This window comes from Amblyomma americanum, chromosome 1 (assembly GCF_052857255.1).
Source record: "Amblyomma americanum isolate KBUSLIRL-KWMA chromosome 1, ASM5285725v1, whole genome shotgun sequence".
Taxonomy (NCBI): domain Eukaryota; kingdom Metazoa; phylum Arthropoda; class Arachnida; order Ixodida; family Ixodidae; genus Amblyomma; species Amblyomma americanum.
Window position 1 is genome coordinate 395519347 of NC_135497.1, and position 23951 is coordinate 395543297.

General features: G+C 44.9%; 2 protein-coding genes and 1 long non-coding RNA gene across 6 annotated transcripts in view; 1 reads left to right on the forward strand and 2 right to left on the reverse strand.

Annotated features, from left to right (window-relative positions):
- Nucleotides 1–23951, forward strand: part of LOC144115731 (uncharacterized) — a 132396-nt gene that overhangs the window by 81828 nt on the left and 26617 nt on the right. For 3 of the 4 annotated variants that reach the window (XM_077650222.1, XM_077650223.1, XM_077650221.1), the window contains exons 2-3: nt 16973–17391; nt 17490–17526. In XM_077650222.1, the coding sequence (XP_077506348.1) occupies nt 16973–17391; nt 17490–17526 (456 nt within the window). Of the gene's footprint in view, nt 1–16972; nt 17392–17489; nt 17527–23951 lie in introns of those variants that run through there. The other variant, XM_077650224.1, reaches the window with a different exon arrangement.
- Nucleotides 5903–10881, reverse strand: LOC144116493 (uncharacterized). The gene is made up of 7 exons (XM_077651202.1): nt 10725–10881; nt 10419–10511; nt 6567–6677; nt 6440–6468; nt 6218–6343; nt 5983–6158; nt 5903–5909 (listed from the first exon to the last, which is right to left on the reverse strand). Exons 1-7 carry the CDS (start codon nt 10879–10881, stop codon nt 5903–5905), a joined length of 699 nt encoding a protein of 232 aa, XP_077507328.1.
- LOC144102026 (uncharacterized) lies at nt 11034–11739 on the reverse strand. Its single transcript, XR_013308149.1, has 3 exons — nt 11652–11739; nt 11343–11438; nt 11034–11129 (listed from the first exon to the last, which is right to left on the reverse strand). It is a non-coding gene; the product is annotated as an uncharacterized LOC144102026 (long non-coding RNA).

The window sequence follows — 23951 nt, forward strand, 5'->3', positions numbered from 1 at the left end:
GAGGATTTTATTCTTTCAAATAGCATATGTTTAATGAACACTGGAAAAGCAACGTACTGCTGCCCCAGCTCTGGAAAAATGACCTGCCTAGATTTAGCGTTTGCATCACCATCGGTTTTTATTGATTTTATTTGGGATGTTTTAGACGGCCCTCGGGGAAGTGATCACTTACCTACAGTTTTAAAGCTAACATCAGCTACATCCATCATCCCTACGAAGCCACGGCGATGGAAAATTCACCTCGCCGATTGGGCACTTTTCAGAACGAAGGCCACACTAGAAAAAGAATATGCCGAAACCCTTACTATAGAAGAACTAAATGAAAACTTTGTCACATGCTTAATATCTGCAGCAATAGAAGCCATCCCACAAACGTCTGAAATTGCACGAAAAACACAAAGTTTGGTGGTCAAACGAATGCTCATCGGCTAAAAAGCAGCAAAACAAGGCTTGGGGCAACCTTCGCAGATATCCCACTGCAGGAAACTTGCTCATCTTCAAAAGGGCTAGAGCCAAAGCACGATACATCAGACGCAACACAGAAAGGGCATCATGGCAACAGTACATGTCCTCCATAAACAGCTCAATAACATCCAAGAAAATGTGGGAGCAGGTGCGGAAATTCACTGGAAATTTTACTCCATTCACATTTCCAATGCTAACAACACCCGGTACTCAAACATTAGAAGAACAGGCCAACATATTGGGTGAGCATTTTTCCACAGTTTCAAGCTCATCCAACTATACACAAACATTTCAAAAGCACAAAACAATAGTAGAAAAACAAAAACTTCCCTTTAGAACATGCATACACGAAGACTACAATCAGGTTATTACAATGCAGGAACTAAACACAGTACTAACATCCGGTAAAATGACAGCACCAGGCCCAGACAATATACATTATGCCATGCTTGCTCACCTCTCTGAGACTGCCATAGAGGCTCTCCTAAAATTTTTCAATAAAATATGGATGAGTGGAGAAATCCCCCAAGCATGGAAAGAAGCAATCATAGTACCCTTCCTAAAACCTGGCAAGCCACCAACTACTCCCACCAGTTACAGGCCAATAGCACTCACTAGCTGTATAGCAAAATCATTCGAAAGCATTCTAAACATCAGACTAACCTTCATACTTCAGTCCCGGCAACTTTTAGATATACACCAGTGCGGTTTTAAAAAGACATGTTCCACAACCGATCACATCGTTCGCTTTGAGAACACAGTTCGGGAAGCGTTCATCCACAACCAGCACTGTATCGGGGCCTTCTTCGACATGGAGAAGGCTTACGATACCACGTGGAGGTTCGGTATCCTCCGTGACCTAGCGGACCTAGGTATCCGCGGCAGGATGCTGAGCTGTTTGAATGACTTCCTAACCAACCGCACGTTCCGAGTCCGCCTAGGTGCAACCTTCTCCAACACTTTTACACAAGAAACTGGCGTACCCCAGGGGTGCATCCTCAGCACGACCTTATTCATCATCAAAATGAACTCAATAGGAAAAGTAATCCCAAAATCCATAATGTACTCTGTTTACGTAGACGACCTCCAAATAGCATGCACGTCATCCAGCATACCCACCTGTGAGCGACAGATACAAATAACAATAAATAAACTGGCTACCTGGGCAGATAGAAACGGATTTAGATTTTCCCCTCAGAAAACAGTAGCGGTTTTGTTCTCTTTGAGACGAGGCCTACAGGCCAACCCCACAATATATCTAAACCAAACCCAATTACCTGTCAAACAAGAGCATAAATTTCTAGGGATAACTTTCGATAAAAAGCTCACTTTCTTGCCACATATAAACACCTTAAAGAAAAAAGCTTCCCAAGCCCTCAATGTGCTAAAACTACTGTCAAGAAAACGCTGGGGATCTGATAGGGCATGCCTATTATATATATATCGTTCTCTGGTTCGCTCTAAGTTAGACTATGGGTGCATAGTATATGGCTCAGCAAGACCGTCCTACATAAAACGACTAGATCCTATCCACAATCTTGGTTTAAGGTTGTCTTCTGGTGCTTACAGAACTTCACCAATAGCAAGTCTGTATGTGGAAACGAATGAACCTTCCTTAGAAGATCGAAGAACTGCACTAACTTGTACATACATCCTCAAAATCCTTTCTCACCCCAAACATTTCTGTTACTCAATCGTCACGAAATGCCCATCCAGAATACTCTTCAACAACAAGCCTCACGCAATTAAGCCGTTGCTCTTGCGCTTCGAAGAAAAATGCCAAGCACTAAACATACTAAATGAAATTAAAAATATTGCCCCAAGATGCGAAGCGCTACCACCGTGGTACACTCTTCCCACAGTGTGTGACGTCACACTAACACGCCTCAGGAAAACTTGTACACCACACGACCAGATAATACAAGAATATCTAGCACTACAAGAAAAATACAGAAATTACACTCCATTTTATACTGACGGGTCAAAAACTCATGCTCATGTGGGAAGCGCAGTAATACAAGGAAAAAATGAAAATGCAGTACGACTTCCCTCATGTGCTACAGTTTTCACCGCGGAGTGTTATGCTATTAGTGTTGGGTGCAGAAAATAACAAATGAAAACATCAAAAACAGCATCATCTATACAGATTCATTGAGCGTCCTTACAGCATTAAACTCTAAAAATGCCACGGAGCCACTGATTGGAAGCATCATACATAATATAGTAAAGGTCACAACACAAAAACATGTTATAAAATTGTGCTGGGTTCCCAGTCACGTTGGCATTGAGGACAATGAGACAGCCGACATGTGTGCTGCACAAACCATAACCATGGAAATAAAACATGTGAATTTGCCTCCTAGGGATTACATGAAGTTAGTGCATAGCAGACTAAGAGACAAGTGGCAAGCTTCTTGGGAAAATGAAGGACACAACAAGCTGCATACCATAAAGCCCATTATAAAAGAATGGAAATCATGCCACCATAAAGAGCGTTTTATCGAAGTAATTTTATGTCGTTTACGCATAGGTCACACACACATCACCCATAACTTCTTATTAACAAAAAAAGACAAACCTGTGTGTGAAATGTGTGGTGAAGAGCTCACAGTAAATCACATTTTAATTTCTTGTTCGCATCTCGAAGAACTTAGACAAAAAGTTTTTACGGTATTTTACAATGAACACATTCCATTTCATCCCGCATTGCTTTTAGGCGAGCAAACACTCGTCGAATTTTCACTTATTTGTAAGTTTCTAAAGAAAGCCAGTGTTTTAAATCTATTATAATGTAACCTCTGTACACTTGACATAGCATCATCTAACCTTGTGTTTGGCGCATGATAGCCATAGTTGCTTATGCGCCATAAAACCCCATACAACAACTACAACAACAACCATCGCTTAGGTGAGGCAGCAAAGAACACCGACAGTCTCTGAATTAGAGTGAAAAATTTGACTGCCTCAAGGCAACTGTCAGCGCTACACGCGCGAACTAATTTCTGTGAATGACCAGCACACGGAATGGAGACTGCCAATTCGTTCAGGTGTTTGATTTGAGCTTGCACTCCTTTGTATTTTCCTGACGCATTACTCGCATTATCATAAGCTTGGCTCCTACAGTAATCAATTGAGATGCCATTGGTCGTCAAGAGGGACATCATGGCATCGAAAAGATACAAGTCGGTATGTGATTCAATTAGAACAGATCCAAGAAAGCGTTCGTATACTTTCCCATTTAAACAGTATCGTAAAACAAATGACAGCTGATCAACGCTAGTAAGGTCTGGAGTCGAATCAACAATTAAAGACAAGTATTTTGCATGTTTCACTTCGTCAACGAGACGTTCCTTGACAGCCTTTGCGATATGGTCGATAAATTCATCCCAAATGGTTTTTGACAGATACCATGGGTGACCTTTTCCTTTGTTCCCATAGCGTTTCATGTGCTCCTCTAGAAAGGAATCAAACTTGGCAATGGCCTCAAGCACTCCCATATAATTGCCATTTCTCGGTGAACCAAAAATCTCCTCACTGTCCCTAAACGCTAGGCTGCGTTCAGCTAGAAGCTTAACTACAACAACTACGCGCTTCAACACCTCTGCCCAGTAAGCGGTCTCAGTGACAAAATGCTTGACCAGCTCCTTGCCAATTGTGCTGCTCGAGTTAGAGTGGGCGAGCCATGCTGCCATGTAGTTCCGGTGCTCGACGCTAATTAATAATAATAATATTGTGCGCAAACCTTTTCTTCTGCTCTTTTAAGGGTAACGAAGTAGATTCCAAGAGAAGGCAAACGTAGCAGGGGGCGGCAGAAGGTTAGGTGGGCGGTTGAGATAAGGAAGTTCCCAGGCATATGGTAGGCGCATCTGGCAAAGGACCGGGTTAATTGGAGAGACATGGGAGAAGCCTTTGCCCTGCAGTCGGTGTAGTTAGCCTGATGGTGATGATGACCTTCACATTATTGCACTGGCAGCCTGATGCATCCCAATGCTCTTGCTCCCACATTTCGGTCCCAAGTCATGTTGTTTCGATATAGTTTCATTTTTGTTCTTGCAGAAAATATGGACTCTGGTTCTCAAGAAGCAGGTCACGAGCTTCTGGGGCACACTGTGACAAGATGGTATTGTTGTAGATATATGTGTCATAATTTCTTTCTTAATGTGCTCCAGTGTAGCCCTGTTGTTAAGGATGCTCTCAGTATTCAACATGAAGGCAGCTTCACAAAACTTGAACAATTCAAGTGCTGCCTTTGATGAGGATACAAGGGGCATGCTACCAGGCACAAAAGACTTGACACGTAACCAGCTGTTTTCGGGGAGGTTCAGACTGCTACCTGTGATGGCTGCAGCACAATCATGGCATGTCTTAAAGTTCTTCTTCACCTGGCTAACTGCATAGCCACATATGTACATAAAACCCTCCTCAACATCCATTACCTCCAAGGAGTCCGTTGTAGGGTGTAGTATGACACCAGAGCAGGCTTGTTCGGCTCTGTCTGAAACCCCTACCAGTGCCTCACCATCCGAACATGCATAGCTGCATCTGGGGTTAGGACGCAGAAATTGAGAAAGCGTAGCACTGCGCAATGCAAATTTTAACTCTCGTGGTGAAGGAACAGCATTCTTCATTCTGAGCGTAGCAAAAAAGTTTTCTAGTGCATCCTGCCCAAAACGCGACAGCAAAACAAACAGAAACTTCTCCTTCACCACCAGATGCTCTTGAAGCTGCATTGCTGACATGGTTGTGAGAATAATACCTGTCTGCACCGGTTTCCATGAGCCATCATACGCAGATATCTTCAACCCCTCAAAAAGTCTGATGATCTCTAAGAACAACAACTCTCCTTGCAAACCCAGATGTCTCTCAGCCTGGTTTTTTGTTCTGGATGTAATTAAGGAAAACCAGCTATAGACCTTATCTATAAACCAGGCGGTTGTTTCTGCCTCTTTGTCTAGGTTCCCATGTTTTGCGTGGTAATAAATTGCAGCGGCTGTGTCGTGGTTTAGCAATGTGTACGCTGGGCCAACTTTAATTTTTTCGTAGTGCCCTGGATTAAGGCACTTCTTTTTTAGTTTTGGAGCAAGCCGAAACTCACTCTCCGCTTCCAATTCTATCAGTTGTTCGACATACTCAATGGAAACCTCGGCTGTGGGAAGATTGTTCTTCTGTACCACATCAGCTGGGAGGTATATCTTGTGCCCTTTAGTGAGATGGCCCCTAATGTTCTTCAAAAGGTGAGGTGCATCGGCAAGAAAGTAGAGACGTCTAGATGCATCACTCGGATGTGGCACATAGCAGTCTCGCTTTGAGTTCTTTGTTATACCTATCCCATACAACCTCCAAATAGCCTGGTTGCAAGGCCCCATGTCGCTGACGACAGCATGAACCCTCACACCGACACCTTCGCACGCGCAGATTATGGCATTGATATTTTCCTTCACAGTCTGTGCATGAAAGGAGTGGCCGGTGAATTCGTATGCCACAGTTTGTTTCCATCGGGTGGAAATGCCTCCTAACATAAACACAAGAGCATATGTTGCATAGCAGGACTCGGGCAGTGCGCTGTTGGCCAGTGGTACAGATGGCCTCCCGAGCAGCATGTTGGTTGATGAGTCGAAGTTCAGGCTTTTAGTTAGTTGCATTTCATCATACATCAGAACTGCATGACATTCCTGCCCTGAAAGTTGGCCCATCTATGAAGCAGAAAAAAAATTAAGAGTGTGTCCCGGATATTCACAAACAAGGCACATACCTTGGCTCTGAGGAGATCGATGACCTCTGACAGTATTCCTGGGACAAACTTGAATCCCTCTATTTTGCGCTGCAAGGTACGTTCAGAGGGGAGCGGAATCCCAAGTTCTCGCGCCACACTGTATCCCTGTGACCGGCAAGCAAGTTTCAGCTTGAGCGCCTTCGCAATACTTTGAGAACTCCAAGCTAAACCTCGCATAGTAGCTTTTTGTAAGCAGGTCACCTGGTCATCATTCAGGTAGTCTGAAATACCTGCATGTACAATACAATGTCGTGAAAATACATGTTTTTGTTACATGGAAGTAAGCTTTAACCAGCAGTGATTTCTGGTAAATAAAAGCACAGGTTACCTTGTCTGAGATTCTTGTTTTCATTTTCCAATGAAGAAACTTTTCGCTGTGATAACGACAGCTTTCGTTTCAGGTCTCTGACCTCATCCTTTAGGGCATCACAGTCTGCTCCTGCAAACAAACAGATACGAGCTGGGTCAACGCCCATGACCCCGTAGTTGACAGCTCACTGGGTTGAGATACGTTATTTTCGCTCACAGTGCTTGCCAATTCATTGCAGTAGACGTGTCTGCCATAACAATTGTACACTCCGGCAACACGCTGCACTTGATCATGTCTCAAACCTGCAGGTACTCAATGTAGTACATATGGACCTATCGCTGTACTAACTGTGTCATGAGCTGGAAGGTCTCGTTTCTTATATTTGCGTTCTTCCAAGCTTCTGGTGCGGTCGAGGTCATAAGGCATTGCGTATAGAAGGTGGCCACTTTTTCTAGCACAATCTCCCCTCCGTCTTTCAACAGATCTGCTTTTACCTGATCATCCCCAGCTGCTTTTGCCCTTTGCATTGCACCTAAGGCTTTCTTTACTTCCTCTTTCGTTACTGGCAGGATGACGCATTGCTGTGCACTACTGTCTCTCTCATTAACGTTCTGATTACATCGGCTACTGTATAGATTTGTGTAGAACTCTGACTACGTTAACCATTTTATCCATATTGCTTAAGACATTGCCCTCCTTGTCTATATATGTCTTGTATATGTGGTTTTTACCTCTGCCTAGTGTCTAGTTTCCTATTCACTGCTTTTAGGCTACCTCCGTTCTTTAGAGCATGCTCAATTCTCTCCGTATTAAACTTACTTATGTTGGCTATCTTGCGCTTATTTATTAACTTTGATTGCTCTGCTGATTCTGTTCTGTTTGTAGGGTTGGGCCCCCTCATGCTTTGATGTTTCTTCAGAATCAGAATCAGTCTTTATTTGTTTATATTGTACATACGTACAGTATATCATACAGAAGGAGGTCCCGAAGTCAAAAACTGTAATGGGACCTCCTAATCAAATACATCGTGTAAAACATTTAACAGGTGCGACAGACCAGATGCATATGAGAAATTGAATATATACATATGGGGTACAACTTAAAGGAGACACATAGGAGAGAAATAAACACTATTAAAAAGCTATTACAAAAGTCCAGGAAACATACTGAATTATATACCATACTGAATAATAACGAAGGTTAGGAGGCAGTGCAAAATACATGTAAGAAGAAAAGGAAACGAATTAATCACAATGAGGGCTCTTAGCTAAGAATTGCTTGTTTAAAGTGTGCTTTAAAGTTGAAGATTGAATGAATATTTTTTAGTTCTAATGGTATAGTGTTCCAGACAGTAACTAACGAGAAATGAATTGCCTGTTTCCCGTAATTGGTGCGTACTTTAGGCAGGACCATATTGTTATTGAGTGCAAACCGGGTTATGTTGTCGTTTACAAGATAACACTGTGGTATGAGAGCAAGAAAAATTATATTGTTGAGAAGTTTGTACATGACAATGCCAAGAGAGTATCTAACCAGCTGTGATACGGAGAGGATGTTATTATCCTGAAGAATAAGTGCTGCATCGATGTAATAAGAACTATAGGTAAATATACGAATGGCTTGATTTTGAATTATCTGCAATGATTTAAGATGAGTAGCATATGTGGTTCCCCAGCATACTATACAGTAACTGATGTGTGGGTGTATAAATGCGTAATATAAGGATATTAGTGTGCTGTTAGAAAAGTATGGACGGGCTTTAATAAGGATTCTCAAACCGTATGCCATTGTCTTCTTTATATTGGTAATGTGTTTATGAAACTTCAGATTACTGTCCAAGTACACTCCCAGAAATAATGCGAACTCACTAGCCTCTATGAGATGTTGACCAATTGAGACAGGAGGAATGGAAAGTGACTGGCGTTGATATGGAGGGGCTTTAGCGTTGACGTGAGCTGAAAACAACAAACTTCGTTTCACTGGAATTGATGGTTAAACTGTTTTGATTGCACCAAGATAGAAGGTTGTCCAGGTCATGATTAAGTTTTGATACGAGATTAGTAACGCTTGCATCTGAGTTGTAAATTGTGGTGTCATCAGCATATAATATGCAGTTGGAGGAACCGAAGCACTTTGGTAAGGTATTAATATAAATTAAAAATAAGAGGGAAACCAGAATAGAACCTTGTGGTACGCCTAAGTTCATAAACACAACATCAGAGTAGACATTTGAAATAGTGACCGTTTGTGAACTATTTTGCAAGTAATTTTGTAGCAAGAATAACGGGGGGCCGGAAATACCAATTTCTTCTAACCTAGTGAATAAAATTGGATGATTAATGGTGTCAAAAGCTTTTGACAAGTCTATAAAGACGGCTCCTGCAAATTTCCCTTCATCAATGGCAATTCCTAATTTGTCAGTAACAGTTATAAGAGCAATTTCTGTAGAATACCCAGAACGAAAACCATACTGACATTGCGATAATATATTAAATTTATCCAAATATTTGACGAGACGATTCGCAATTAGTTTCTCAATTACTTTGTTGAGACAAGAAAGAATGCAAATTGTACGATAATTTGTCATTAAAGTACTGTCACCCTTCTTAAAGACCAGAATAATCTCTCCACGCTTTAGTTCATGTGGAAAAATACCAGATTTAAACATCAGGTTCACAATATGTGATAGGACGCCACTAATTAGATGTGCAATCATCTTTATATGAACAGGATGTATATTATCAACGCCAGGACTTGTTACTTTGTTACTTTCAAATTACGGATAATGTCAATTATTTCCTGTGGTGTGGTTGGAAAGAGAAAGAAAGAGTGGGGGAGGCGACTGGATAAAAGAGGTTGGAGAGCTTCCTTAGGAGGCTTGTTGCTCTCATTAAAGAAACAATTAAAAGCAGTTGCAATTTCTTTTGCGTTACTGTACTCGACACCGTTATGTTGGATCAAAGTTATATCTTTGCACTCAGCGTTTCTTCCTAAGAATGAATTAACTATTTCCCACTTTTTCTGCATATTGTTGCCACACTCATGAAATTTTTGTTGATAATAGGTCCTTTTAGCTGTTTTTAATAATGCAGTCAAGGTATTCTTATATTTCTTGTAACGAGCAAAAAGTTTAAGGTTGAAAGGTTGCCTTTTTTTTGTACAAATTTCCTTTTTTGCGCATAGCCTTAAGAAGACTCTCTGTGAGCCAAGGGTGCTGTGGCGAGGCTAGTTGTTTTTTGCACTTTCTTATTTCTGAGTGAGAATGAAGTAATGAGGTCAGAAGTGATAAAAACTGCGAATAAGCTTCTTGTGGATCATGCAAAAACATAATCGACTGCCAGTCAGCCTCAGCCACTGCAGTCAAGAAATTTTCTTTATCCAAGACAATCTTACTGTATATCGTTTTTCTATGGTTTTGAGTTGTACTAGGAAAGCGCATAAATACCGGGAAATGATCTGTGATTTCTATTTCAAGGACGCCGGCTTCTGGAAGGGATAATAAACTACTCAAAGCGTGATCAATCAGATCTTTCGTCTCCTGAAATTGCTTGCCGGTATCCTGTTGAACTCTCTTACCCATACATATATACATGCATAAATGTGTCAAATTGTCACAATATATCGCAAAATCGATGCACCTGAAGAGCTGCATTTAAATTTTGCATTACGGAGTATCCTAACTGTTGCAAATTTTTTGCCTTTATAATAAGTTTCCCATACATTAGCTTGTAGCGAACGTTTGCAGTCTTATTTTCGCAGTGTTGCCAAAGCATGCCCTAAAAAGTTACTTCATTCTGTGACCCACGTGGCCTATCCACTCCTTTACTGTAGTGAGCTATACATACAACCATCATTCATATGTGAGCTCACCTGCAAGATCGAAATGCTGGCTACGCACGGCTGGAATTGCTGCCTTGGGCTTCAGCAGCGACTGGCCAGGAAGAGGTTTCGGGGTAGCAGGCACTGAAAGTTGTGTGCGGAAAACAGTCACTGAAAGCTTCCAGGAGACTTCACGCACTGACATGTCATGCTGATTAGTCAGGGGTTGTTACCATAACGCCAGCTGTTAGTGCTTGTATTTTAACGCCTGACCCAAAGCTACAAGCATCCGCACAAATCATCCCTGACATAAACATTATGAGGAACACATGCAACCACCATTCAATAAGATCTCACCTTCAAGCTCGAATTGCGGGCTCAGACCAAGTGCTGGAGCTGCTGCCTTGGGCCTCAGCAGCGACTGGCCAGGAAGAAGTTTCGGGGTAGCAGGTACTGAAAGTTGTGTGCGGAAAACAGTCACTGAAAGCTTCCAAGACACTTCACGCACTGACATGTCATGCTGATTGGTCACGGGTTGTTACCATAACGCCAGCTGTTAGTGCTGGTATTTTAACGCCTGACCCAAAGCTACAAGCATCCGCACAAATCATCCCTGACATTAACATTATGAGGAACACATGCAACCACCATTCAATAAGATCTCACCTGCAAGCTGGAATTGCGGGCTCAGACCAAGTGCTGGAGCTGCTGCCTTGGGCCTCAGCAGCGACTGGCCAGGAAGAAGTTTCGGGGTAGCAGGCACTGAAAGTTGTGTGCGGAAAACAGTCACTGAAAGCTTCCAAGAGACTTCACGCACTGACATGTCATGCTGATTGGTCAGGGGTTGTTACCATAACGCCAGCTGTTAGTGCTGGTATTTTAACGCCTGACCCAAAGCTACAAGCATCCGCACAAATCATCCCTGACATTAACATTATGAGGAACACATGCAACCACCATTCAATAAGATCTCACCTGCAAGCTCGAATTGCTGGCTCAGACCAAGTGCCGGAGCTGCTGCCTTGGGCCTCAGCAGCGACTGGCCAGGAAGAAGTTTCGGGGTAGCAGGCACTGAAAGTTGTGTGCGGAAAACAGTCACTGAAAGCTTCCAACAGACTTCACGCACTGACATGTCATGCTGATTGGTCAGGGGTTGTTACCATAATGCCAGCTGTTAGTGCTGGTATTTTAACGCCTGACCCAAAGCTACAAGCATCCGCACAAATCATCCCTGACATTAACATTATGAGGAACACATGCAACCACCATTCAATAAGATCTCACCTTCAAGCTCGAATTGCTGGCTCAGACCAAGTGCTGGAGCTGCTGCCTTGGGCCTCAGCAGCGACTGGCCAGGAAGAGGTTTCAGGGTAGCAGGCACTGAAAGTTGTGTATGAGAAAACAGCAAAGCGATGCTTTACAGAGGACTTCAATTACAGAAATGTGTTTCAGAATAAATTTTAGAGTTGTGACTGTTTTTAATAGTAATTGCTAGAAACAAAACTCTGAGGCTAGGCCATGAAATCAGCAGTACTATGTGATGTAAAGAAAGTGGATCCTGACTATATACTTAAGATATACGTGCACACCGATCAAGTGTTAACTGAACTGCCCTTAGTAACATAGTTTCATGAGCGTGGCTTTTTGGGCCTGTTGGTTCACGATCAAGCAAGAGACTATAGCGCAGAGTAGACAGGACACAGAAGAAACAATCAAAACAACACGAGCGCTGTAGTGTAGCGCTCGTGTTATTTTGATCGTTTCTTCTGTGTCCTGTCTACTCTGCGCTATAGTTTCTTGCTAGTTTCATGAGACGTGCAGTGCACGGCATGCTGTACATTACAAGTATATTTCTCATGCTGTAAATTGACCTACCACTTTTGATTATGGGTGCCACTGCAATTTGTGCCCCGGTCAATGTAGTCAGCGAGGAACAGATTTATGTTCATGTAAAGCTTTGTAGTAAAGGCTAAAATACCTTGCACTGATGATGTCGCCAGCAGCGCAAGGGGTTGACGGATTCCCTCCTGTGCACGAGGTGACACGGGGGGGCTGTTGTGAGGCAAGCTGCTTGGAAATCCATCTGCAGTTACAGTAGTGAGGACTTCTGTTTACTCAAAAATAAGCCAGGCTCGATCACTGAATTCTAAGTTCTTGATATGCGAGTACGGAGTTTCAGAACATGCCTTCGGGTCGGGTGCTTTCTTTTCCACCTTTAGCAGTTGTCTCATCGCCACCACCATGCTTCTCTGTGTGTTAGAGCAATGGAACTGTTACATATATGAGGAAAGAGCACAGACTACAATGCACTAGTCATACCATTGCATGGCACTGGTAACTTTCTTCCAGTTTTGTGGTGTTGATGGCAAAACAGCGAAGGCACAGCAGTGGGCTTCAGCTTCTTTATGCCGTGCTTGAGGAGAATCACAGGCTCAAACTGTTCTGCTGTAAAATGCTCCTGGAAATTTTAACAGAAATGCGGTTACTCCTGAACTGATAAGGGGTGCTTGCACAGCTTGGAAAGGAGAGACTAGAGCAGCCAGAGTTGGTGACTGCTGCGAGTAGGTCCTTTTTGTACAGTACACTTTTGTCGTACACGAAATGAGTGCCAATACGAGAATTTTAAAGGAAACTTTCCCGCTTGAAGGCGACAAATTTTCCACTTGTAACCGCATTTGCTTTAGACGAAAAAGAGCGAAATGCACTGACAAGAAATTCATTGCAAGGAAGGCGTAGCCCCCGGTCCTTAATTCCACTTCTGTACTGCAACTGCATCTTCAGCACCAGTATCAGAATCCCTGTTCAGGCTCCGCGTCGAGCGCCATTGCTGTGCTCTTGGAATTAAAACCCGTCTATTATCGCTCCTGCTTTTTCGGAAAAAAAAACGTCATGTAGGGGCTTTACTAGGAATGAGCAAAAGCATTTGACACCGGAGCACTGTCGACCAACCAAACTGGCATTATGCATGCCACCGTAGTAACAATGTTGCACATGTGTTAATCTTGTCTGCATGAGCCCACCCTTAACGTTTACAGCTTTGTCTGACGACCTTTTTGACGCAGCGAAAAGAGGTAGAAAATTTCACTTACCTCGCAAAGCTTGCTGGACTTATTCGGCGAGAAATCGCTTCGGCCGATGCGATCCAGCCAAAATTTCGTTCGCTTCTTGTCGTGCTTACCCAGGGGCACCGAAAAGAGCCTTTTGCCTTTTCCCGAGCGCGTCGAGCACCCAAAGGCACAGCACACAGGCATGACCCGCGACGGATCACTACCCGACCCGCTAGGCAGGCGAGTAGTTCACTACTTTGCTAGAGCAAAAATAGAAGAGGCTATGGCTCCAGTCACAGCTCGGACCAAGCTTCCGCCAAGCGCAGAAAAAGTCGATTAGTCTTCTAGAAGCGGAGCAGCGTAGCAGCGTATCAGCGTGATGACACAAGATCGAACGTTGAAGTACGAACCGCCATTTGTTTTTCCTCCGCGCGAGCAGATACAAAATGGACGCCAACTTCCGGCAAAAAAACGGAAACCGGAACCGGAAAAGCCTTATGCGGATACGGAAAAAAGGCGGCGGCACACTTCAAAGCGTGGCGGTACTTAAAAAAGCGGTAGCGTCATGGAGGGGCTTTAGTCGAGGTGTGCCGAAGCCGCCGAACGCGTCGGCGCTCAAGCCAACGTGGCCAACGTGACGTGGCCGTGCCGCGCGCCTGCGTTACATCGGAGTATAAACGCGTCCCGCGTACTACCGCGAGGGTCTAGCTTTACATCGCTGAGGGTGCTCACCGCTTAAGAACAACTTGCTTCATGGACGCGTTCATGCAATTTCCCTCATCCGACGTGCATTACAAACAACGTTGGTCACGGCACCATCTTAAAGCTGTAAGTAAAATTATGTGCCACCTCGTATTTGAGAAATGAGAAATACAAAAGGCTTGATCCGTGCAAGTTATAATCAGCAACTGTGAGAGGATATAAACAGTAAAGCTTCCATTAAGAACTTTTTCCTTTTATAAGACATCTTGCTCTAACTTCCACATAGAAAAAAGATGTCTTTTTGATCAACTAGAACTGCCGCGGTTCAGAGTTTACTTCTTAAGAGGAAAGAAAACTGCGTTTTTCAGTAAAAAAAACACGCTATCATGGAGATATTGCGTAAGTGCAAACAATGCCGCAGTATTCCTTTGGCCACAAACATTTCATTCACTGAACAGAAGTTCCCTCTAGGAGAAATCACGGAGAGCATTTTTTTCGCCATATTTGGCATAAAAAACGAATCAGTTCTCAACACTGACAAAAAGAATAAAAAATGTGCAACTTTCACGAAACAGACTAAACGTCTCGTAGCAGGTATTTCAAGCGTGCAAAGTTATTCCATGCCTGCCGAGAAGGGGTAAAATTCGAAGTTACCCCTTCCTTACCCCTTTCTTACACCTTTTTTTTAGAGTGTATATGACGCGCTTTTCGACCTGATCAGAAACCTTAATGTTAAATATACCGAAAACTGCGCACAGGATGATGTAATCCTTATGTTCATTACCGTCTCCAATCTCCGAACCCGGTAAACACTCCACGGTTTCAGATTTCCTGTAGCTCGGCTGTCAATGCTTGCCATTGGTTTAAAATAATTGAAACCCTTTTTACATTCTAGAACTAGTTCGAACAGACTTCATAACTCTGGATAAGGAAACTGCCCCTACATATTGGCATTTGTTTCTCTTCTATGTATCTACAGCGCCCTCTAAAACTCCTCCTTGTGCTGTACAGCCGCTGTGGCTCAGCGGCTATGGCACTCGGCTGCTGACCAGAAAGACGCGGGTTCGATCCCTGCCGCGGCGGTCGAATTTCTATGAAGTCGACATTCTGGAGGCCAATGTACTGTGCGATGTCAGTGCACGTTAAAGACCCCCCGGTGGTCGAAATTTCCGGAGCCCTTCACTACGGCGTCCCTCACAGCCTGAGTCGCTTTGGGACGTTAAATGCCCATAAACCAACCCTGCTGCCATGAAGCTGACTGTAGTGTTGCAGTGTGCCCTCGTGCCGCCATTGGCTGTTCACGGCGGTTTTGTTTGCACCATTTGAAGCACTTCCCTCCTTTTACTCGCGCGTGCATTAAATGTCGGGGTCAGTTTTTCCCGATCACAACGAGCGTCAAATTTATTAACAGCGTTAGCGGCATCTGCGAATTTTTATGCATTGTCGTGGAATGCTGTGGGGAACAGTGAAAGTAAAAGCGCGACAGTAAGTCAACAATTCATCCTTTCTCCACATCCTTCGCATATGCCGAAACAGGGCCTCATTACATGATATGTCTCATATTTCCGACTAATAATACGCAGGGTACGATGCCATCGCACGGGGTTATCAGTCTTTGCACTCCATGGACGTTCGTTTCGGGGCCACCTCTCAGCTGTCCCGCACGCGAGCTCTCGAGTATATTAGACCAGACACTGACGTGGGCTCCCGATACGAAGTGCTTGGGCCTCTTCATTACTTTTTTGACGTTTCGTCACCGTTGATACACGTTTCGGTGGCGCGTGCACCCCATTGTGGGCTCTACGCGTGAAAGTCGGCCGCTATTCATCAACGAATCGGCAGTGCGCCTCGGTCGTGCATTGACGCACTACAGGGACAGCGCAAACCTAAAGGCTTCCAAGAAAGCACAGGACGCCCGCTGTCGATCGTGTCTTCTCTCCTTAGTTTGCGTAGTTAGCGCTCCAACCTACGTCATTATTAAGAATGGTTGCGGATTCAAGTTTTTTAGATCTATGCCGAATTTTCGCGATCCTTGCAATTTTAAACACGGTGGTAATGCAGAGGGTTGCCTACAGATGTGATTTTCAGAGATTTCCAATAACCTTTGGTTGCATAAGAGTTTTCTCCATTTTTCTTTTCCCTGTGCTATTTTAGCTCTTCGAAATACCTGTCGAAGAGCAAAATGAACCATTGCCTTGAGATACCTGCCTGGTCCCCTTTACATCCCTAAGGACATGCCCCAGACCTCCGGCGGAGCCTTAAGCCTTACCACAGTGATACGTAGTGATGTCCCCAGATGATTTTGGGATCTGCTAGGGATATAAGCATATATCTTATCAAGACATCCCACAAATATCCGTTGGACGTCAGTGTTCTCAGTTGGTTCTACGAACTGACGTGTCCACTTTTTGGGCCCTCGTACGAAAAACGCACTCTTTGATTAATGAATTTGCTTAATTTGGGTTTTTTCTCGCTCCTTTATGCAGCGCTGCTTTAATCTATTCGCGGGAAGGCAATGCAGGCTGTGCATAGCGAGTGCCTGCGTGTCACTTTTCTTTCGTTCGTACCTACCTCGTGCTGTTTCAATCTACCATGCATATTGCAGCCCAGAATAATTAGTACTTTATTCAGGTTAGTCTTGATTCAGGCACATTGCCTCAAGAAGAGACCAGAGAAGAATTTTTTTGCTTGGGGTTTCAGGGAGCACGTAAACCTTGTGGCACGTTGCCTCCTGCCATTATTTTGTGCAAAGGCTGACTTTTCTAGACAAAACCGCACACAACTGAAGTAGATGACGGGTATGCTGGGACTGCTTACCCCCTGACTGGCCTCTTCTTTCACTTTTCTTTCCAACAGAGACAAGCAATGCAGCGATGCTGTACATGGCTCCGTGGATCTCCATGACCTAGGGGACACCCACGACCCCATCAGCTGTAGAGACTTAGTGAACTGTAGCCACCCAAAGATTTCTGGGGACCCAGTGAACCCTCATGGCTCATTGAGGCGCCCCCTTAGCTCCACTGCGGAGTCTCCCCATGGCTCCACTGCTGAGCACTTCCCTGGCCCAGCTGTGGACCAGCACGCCAATGGATCCACACAGCATGGCTCCGCTGTGGAGCACCAACTTGACGCAGTGGAGCACCACTGTGACGCAGGGAAACACCCCTGTGACGTAGGGGAGCACCCATGCGACTCGGTGCATCGCCCCCATGACTCGGACGAGCACTCTAACGACTACGTGGAGCGAGCCGATGGTGGTAAAGAGGTAAAGCCAGGTGAGCTAGTTTTCAAGCACTGTGGCACGTCTACTCTTCTGCGATAACTGGCTCAAAGCCAGTAGTTACCCTCTGTGATGTCTGTATGTTCGTTTCAGAGTTTAAAGCCAACCTCGATGCTCTTGGGCAAGACAGGCAAGTCCCTTTCGATTGTCTAGCGAGATTAGTACTGATTAGTTAGGGAGTAGTTACTAATAAGCGTAGCCGTAAGACTCCGCTTATGTGGTTGTTAATTAGTAGCGACTACCTCACTGAAACCTGTCCTACCTTGGGAACTTCCTCTAGATACACTGTACTTCCTGATGAGCTGTTGTGAAGCGCCGTAGGCGCGCTTCAATAATTCCATACAAGGGCAGTTCAGCGCATCAAAACACTTGTGTTTCTTTCCTTCTCCACCGATAGGAATATTTATATTGGAAGGTTCCGAGTATTTGGGCAACCGATCTAAACAGTAATAATATATCGCGTCTGCTTCAGAGTATCCTCGTTAAAAGGACCATTTATTTATTTATTTACTTATATTCAGCATATCCCTAAATGCCCTGCTTCGAGGGTATCACATAGGGGGGGTCAGTGTAAAAACATGTACAAGGAACATCATTAACAAGTAAAGAAATAATAAACAGGCTGAGCATAACGGGGAAAAATAACTAAGCACCAGAGAGTAAGTAAAGAAGCAGGCTGTAAGAAACAATGGAATACAAATTATTGGTTTGAAGAAACTGATTAGACATAACAGAAACGAAAAATACAACAGTGTACATATTAGGCACGAAAAGAACAGAAGTAATCGAGAAAAGTACAGAAACTCGAAAAACAAAAATTCAAACATTTCAAACATTTCAAACGCCTACCTCGCTGCGGATGAGAGCAAGAAATGTGGAAGTGAATTCGCAAATGCAGATGAACGACACGTGATGAGTTTAACTTCGTGCGGATGGTCGAGCCACGGAAAGAAGGCTGATGGTGATTGGAAAAAATAGTGGTGAAGCGATGAATGGTGATGCAGTTCATGGAAAATTGCATGTCGTGAAAGTTTACGGCGGTAAGACAAGTCTTCTAATTCGGCGCGATTTTTTAAGGCATTGACACCGGTAGTATGTGAGTAGTATAAAAAATAGAACGCACAGCATGGTTCTGCAAGGACTCACTGTTAGCTATGAGATAGGCTTGATCAGGATCCCAAATGGCTGATGAATATTCAATCTTCGGATGAATGAGTGTGATGAACGCCGAGTGAACGGTTGGCGGATGCTGATGTTAGATTAATGTGGTTAAGTCATGTTAAGTCTTATTGCAGGTGAACTCCGAGGTACTTGTGAGTTGTTGCAAGTTCGACAGAATTCTTATTAAAAAATAAGCTGTGGGAATACAAGAAGTGCGAGTGAAATACAGAAGATGAGTTTTAGAAGTATCATGTGTCTTAAGCCGAGATTTTCACCATGCGGTTACAGCATCCAGGTCAGTTTGCAAACATTGTTGGTCACTGATAGAAACAATATTACAGTAAAATACGCAGTCACCGAAAAAGAGCCGAACTTGAGAGGACACAGCGTTAGGTAAATCATTAATATATATTTAAAAGAGGCGAGGACCAGAAACGCTCCCCCGTGGTACGCAGAAGTTACTTTAGAATAAGTGGAGTTGTAGTTGTCAGTGGGTGTAATTTGAAGTCCTGCGTTGAGGAAGTCCGCAATCCAAGCAATAACAGCGAGGTGAATATGCCACTGAGTTAGTTTCAGCATAAGCCTATGATGAGGGACACGGTCATATGCTTTCGGAAAATCGAGAAAATGGCATCATTTGACCGCCAGCATCGATGGATGAATACAAATCATGAACGAATCCGGCAAGTTGTCTGTCACAAGAGACGCCCTTGCGAAAATCTTGCTGGTATTTGAAAATAGATTGTTTTGTAGGCGCTTAAAAATTTAGCTATGAAGTACGTCTTCGAGAAAATTGCAGAAAGTATTAGTTAGTGCGGTAGGGCTATAATTAGGCGGAGATGAACGATTACCTGATTTGAACATGAGTATCACTTTAGCAACACGCCAGTCGTGAGGTATGAGACCAGATGATAATGATTGGGAGAACATAGTGGTTATTATGGAACTAATGTAGTGCGATGTGCTCTTAAGTATCTTATTTTTGAAGCCATGTTGGTCAGAGCTGGTAGAAATCTTGAGGTTATTGAGCATGCATAATATACGAGTTTTACTGACTAATATTTTGGACATTGATATGTCAGGAGGATTATTTACGCCGGGCGCTGACGAGACGTCCTCGTTAGTGAATGCGGAACAGAAAGCGTCGTTAAATAGTAGGGCGCACTGGGTTTCAGGAAATAAAGTCCCATCATTATTGGTAAGAATTATATCAGGATTGTTATTTTGGGTTATCACTTTCCAGAATTTGCGAGGGTTATTTTCTAGCATAGTTGATAAGTCCTTGTTGAAAAAGTGGCGTCTGGTGGACTTGAGGGACTTTTGGTAAAGTGTCACATTCCTTGTACTTAGTGCACGCTCTAGAAAGATCCTTCGTAACAGCTTGTCTGTAAAGGCGTTTCTTTTTATTATTCATTCGAAGCAGCTGTTTATTGAACCAAAGTGCAGATTTCTTGCATTTGATTGAAACTGCCGGAACAAAGGTATTGATAAGATTAGGGTATCCTTGAAGAGTTGGCAGTTATCTTCGACAGAACGAGATAAATAATCATTCAGGAAATCCATAGGAAAAAGCTGCAGTTAGTTATTAACAGTCACATAGTCGCCTTTGTTGTAGCATCGTATTTGTTTGGTTGTTATCCTCTTTTCATTAAAAGAGGAAGAAAAATTGCCATTTATAATGGAATGATCAGAAATTCGGTCCAGATGTCTGAATTGGTTGTCAATGCAAGGTCCAAAATGTTAGCAGTACAAGTTGTGGACCGCGTAGGCGGATAGCTGCGTTATTGACAAATCAGGACAGGAATGGAGAAAGGCTTGGGCTTCATTGTCACTAGAAGGGACGGCTGTTGAGAGCCAATTAGTGCTTGGGAAGTTAAAATCGCCGGATTATAGACTTACTGTTAGGAAAACGCGTACACACCACACTCAGAATTCAAGCCACCGCGGTGCCTGAGTGGTTACGGCGCTCAACTGCTGGCCCCTAAAGACGCGGAGTAAAGGTTTGCCGGCGGTGTTGGTCCGGTGATTTCAAGAAACTGGATGCACCGCTTGAAGGCTTCTCGATGATATGACTTGCAGGCGAAGCGATTTAGTGAGAAACGAACTTTTATACAGGCTATTTACTGATAGGTACAAACAAAAGTCAGTATACGGCCACAACTATACGCGGTCGGCCTAGCCGACCGCCTGCACAGATGCGAGGGACACCGCGTCCCAACAGTCAAACTGGCGCGCCTTGCACCAGCTCTCAATGGTCACTCCCTCCGCGCTCGGCCAGACCGAGCGCCTGCCAGCTAGGAATAGCTCGAGCTAAAAGCCCAAGGGCGCGGCCCTCTTCGCGGGTACACTCCGAAGATGCCCGCGCCCCTTTTCACCCGTAAAAATAAACTGCTATCTGCGGCTCATCAGTTTTGACAAATGGGAAAGCTCAGAACTGATGTCAGCGTTTTCCCTTACCCCCGAGTTCCTCCCTAGGTGGTCTCGCAATCCTTCGCGAAGGGGACAGGGGTCCAAGGTCGAGGCCGGCAGATAGCCCCGCCGCCAGGAGGGGCGAAGGAAACCGCAAGGACGAATGGGGAGACTAACCAAAAAGGCATGAGTCCCCTTCTAACGGCGTGTACCAAAGCAAAACAAAATAAAACAAAACTGGACGCGCAGCCTAGGTCACTGCCCTCTCTTGGAATATTCTCAACACATGTACAAAAAGATGCGACAGCGCGCCGAACCCCACACGCGGGTTTGATCCCGGCCGCGGTGGTCGAATTTCGATGAAGGCGAAATTCTAGAGGCCCGTGTACTGTGCGATGTCAGTGCACGTTAAAGAACCCAAGTGGTCGAAATTTCTGGGGCCTTTCACTATGGCGTCTCTCATAGCCTGAGTCGCTTTGGGACGTTAAACTCTCATAAACAAACAAACAATCAAACTCAGAATTCAAGCAAATTCTTCCCAGATGCCAGCTACTAGGTCAGGGCGACGATAAACATCAGCTATTATGTTAGCTCCCCGGCACCGCACTGAGACTAAAACACACTCGAGAAATGACTCAACAGTGGCTGGAACAACCATAAATTATTTTCTGATAGCGAGAAGGACGCCGCCTCCTCTACGAGAGTACTTATCGCACCTATAAAATTATAGAATTATCCCTGTATTACAATACAATCATCATGAACAGTATCAATAAGCCATGTTTCGGAGCTACCACTGATGATGAGCATGAATCAATGAATGATGAAAGTGCGGCGCTCTTCGACAACACACTTCGGATGTTAGTGTACAGAAAGCAAACATTATTCACACGTGTAGATGGGCGTTGGCATGGTGAAGAATGCAGACAACTGCCGAGCGAGTGAGCGCGCCAGCGATGTCAGTCCGCACTGCACCGTGCGACGCATTCAGCATGATTAGCGCCAGTGTTCCGCTCGCACTTAACATCATTGATAAAAAGCTTGCCGTTAACCAGACGCACATGGTCGCCTTCTTTTTAATTCGTATTAAAAAACTGCAGAAGCTTGCGACGTTTGAAGCGGGCAGTTTGGGATTAGTACCACAGAATGCTGAAATTTTTGTTTTTCAGCTTGAAGCTCATACTCATCACTGCTTCAACATACTTCTCGTTATAAAATTTATTAATTATGGGAAGACATTTATCAGACGAAAAGTGACCCAGCCGATGAGCTCTGGCAATAGAAGCAGTGACACCAAGCTTCTTAGTACAAAAGTCGCTAACGAGACATTCAGAGGAGTCCGCTCAGTTTTCAGATTCTTCAGTATCCTCGATACCAACGAAGAGCACATTTGACCTTCCAGGGCGGTTTTCAAGGTCGTCAATTTTGTGCTGCATTTTACAAATTTCTTGATCAACATTAATGGCGGCTGGGACATTTGACGATTCGACCTTTGGCTCAAGCTCCTGGACACGCTTGCTTAGGACTTCCAAGTCAGTTTTAAGCGTAATTTGAATACTTAGAACTTTGTTAACAGATTTGAGGATATCGGTTTAGTTTGGTTCATAGAGGTTTAACGTCCCAAAGCGACTCTGGCTATGAGAGACGCCGTAGTGAAGGGCTCTGAAAATTTCGACCACCTGGGTTTTTTTAATGTGCACTGATATCGCACAGTACACGGGTCTAGAATTTAGCCTCCATCGAAATTCGACTGCCACAGCCGGAATCGAGCCCGCGTCCTTCGGGCCCGCAGCCAAGCGCCATATCCACTCAGCCACCGCGGCGGCTTGAGGATATGTCCCGCTTCTAGACGCGTAACTACCTCAGCCAGATAGTCTAGCTTGTCGTCCTGAGCCTTGGTCATAGGTCCGAGATTAGCTTCAATATCGCCGCCAAGTAGCATGAGACACGGAAGGTACGTCAGTACAGCAGGGAAACGCTTCAAACAATGCGGGGGCCCCGACACCGCTTCAAGACAAACGTTGTCGTCACGATAACACTGAGCACCATTGTAACTAAATTGGAAGTACATGATGGTTGAGCGTTGTGCCACGAAGACGGTGCTGTGACCCGAAGGGGTGTCGAAGTGAGCGCTCGTATATAATGGCTGGAAAGGGCGAGCCGATGCTGTTCCCAGTTGCCAGCCGAAAGCGAGCTGTTTGACCAGACTTTACGGGATCGGTTGCTGCGGCCTTGTTGGAGGCTGCCGTTAGCTGAAAGCTGATCCAGAAAGGCATGTGGTTCTTCGGAAGGCGGCACGGCGAACCAGAAATGGTCAGTAGGCGACAGGCTATCCAGGACCGCGATGAGCAAAACCTAGAAGTACATGATGGTTGAGCGTTGTGCCAACGAAGACGGTGCCATGACCACAATTATCGAGCTCCGCAAGGGGCCGTCTGCAGCGTGCAGACGTTGGTGAGTGGCGACACCACGGCTTCCGAGAATCCGCATGATGAATCCGCAAGGTGATGATGGTGAACAGTGCATCACCACGTACTCGAGCACCCGCGCTTATCTCTGCGTGGCAGCACCGTGTCCGGAAAAAAGGGGATCCTGGTGGTTGAGCCAATGCCGACCGTTTGGACCTTTAGGCCCCTCGGCGGAGGCAACACACCACTTTGACCCCAGCTTCCTGTAGACGGCACCTCCGGCCTGACCCGACCGGGGGAAGTCGGCAGTCCTTTTCCGTTGGCCCCAGCTTCCTGTAGACGGCACCTCCGGCCTGACCCGACCGGGGGAAGTCGGCAGTCCTTTTCCGTTGGCCCCAGCTTCCTGTAGACGGCACCTCCGGCCTGACCCGACCGGGGGAAGTCGGCAGTCCTTTTCCGTTGGCCCCAGCTTCCTGTAGACGGCACCACCGGCCTCACCCGACCGGGAGAAGTCGGCAGTCCTTTTCCGTTGGCCCCAGCTTCCTGTAGACGGCACCTCCGGCCTCACCCAACCGGG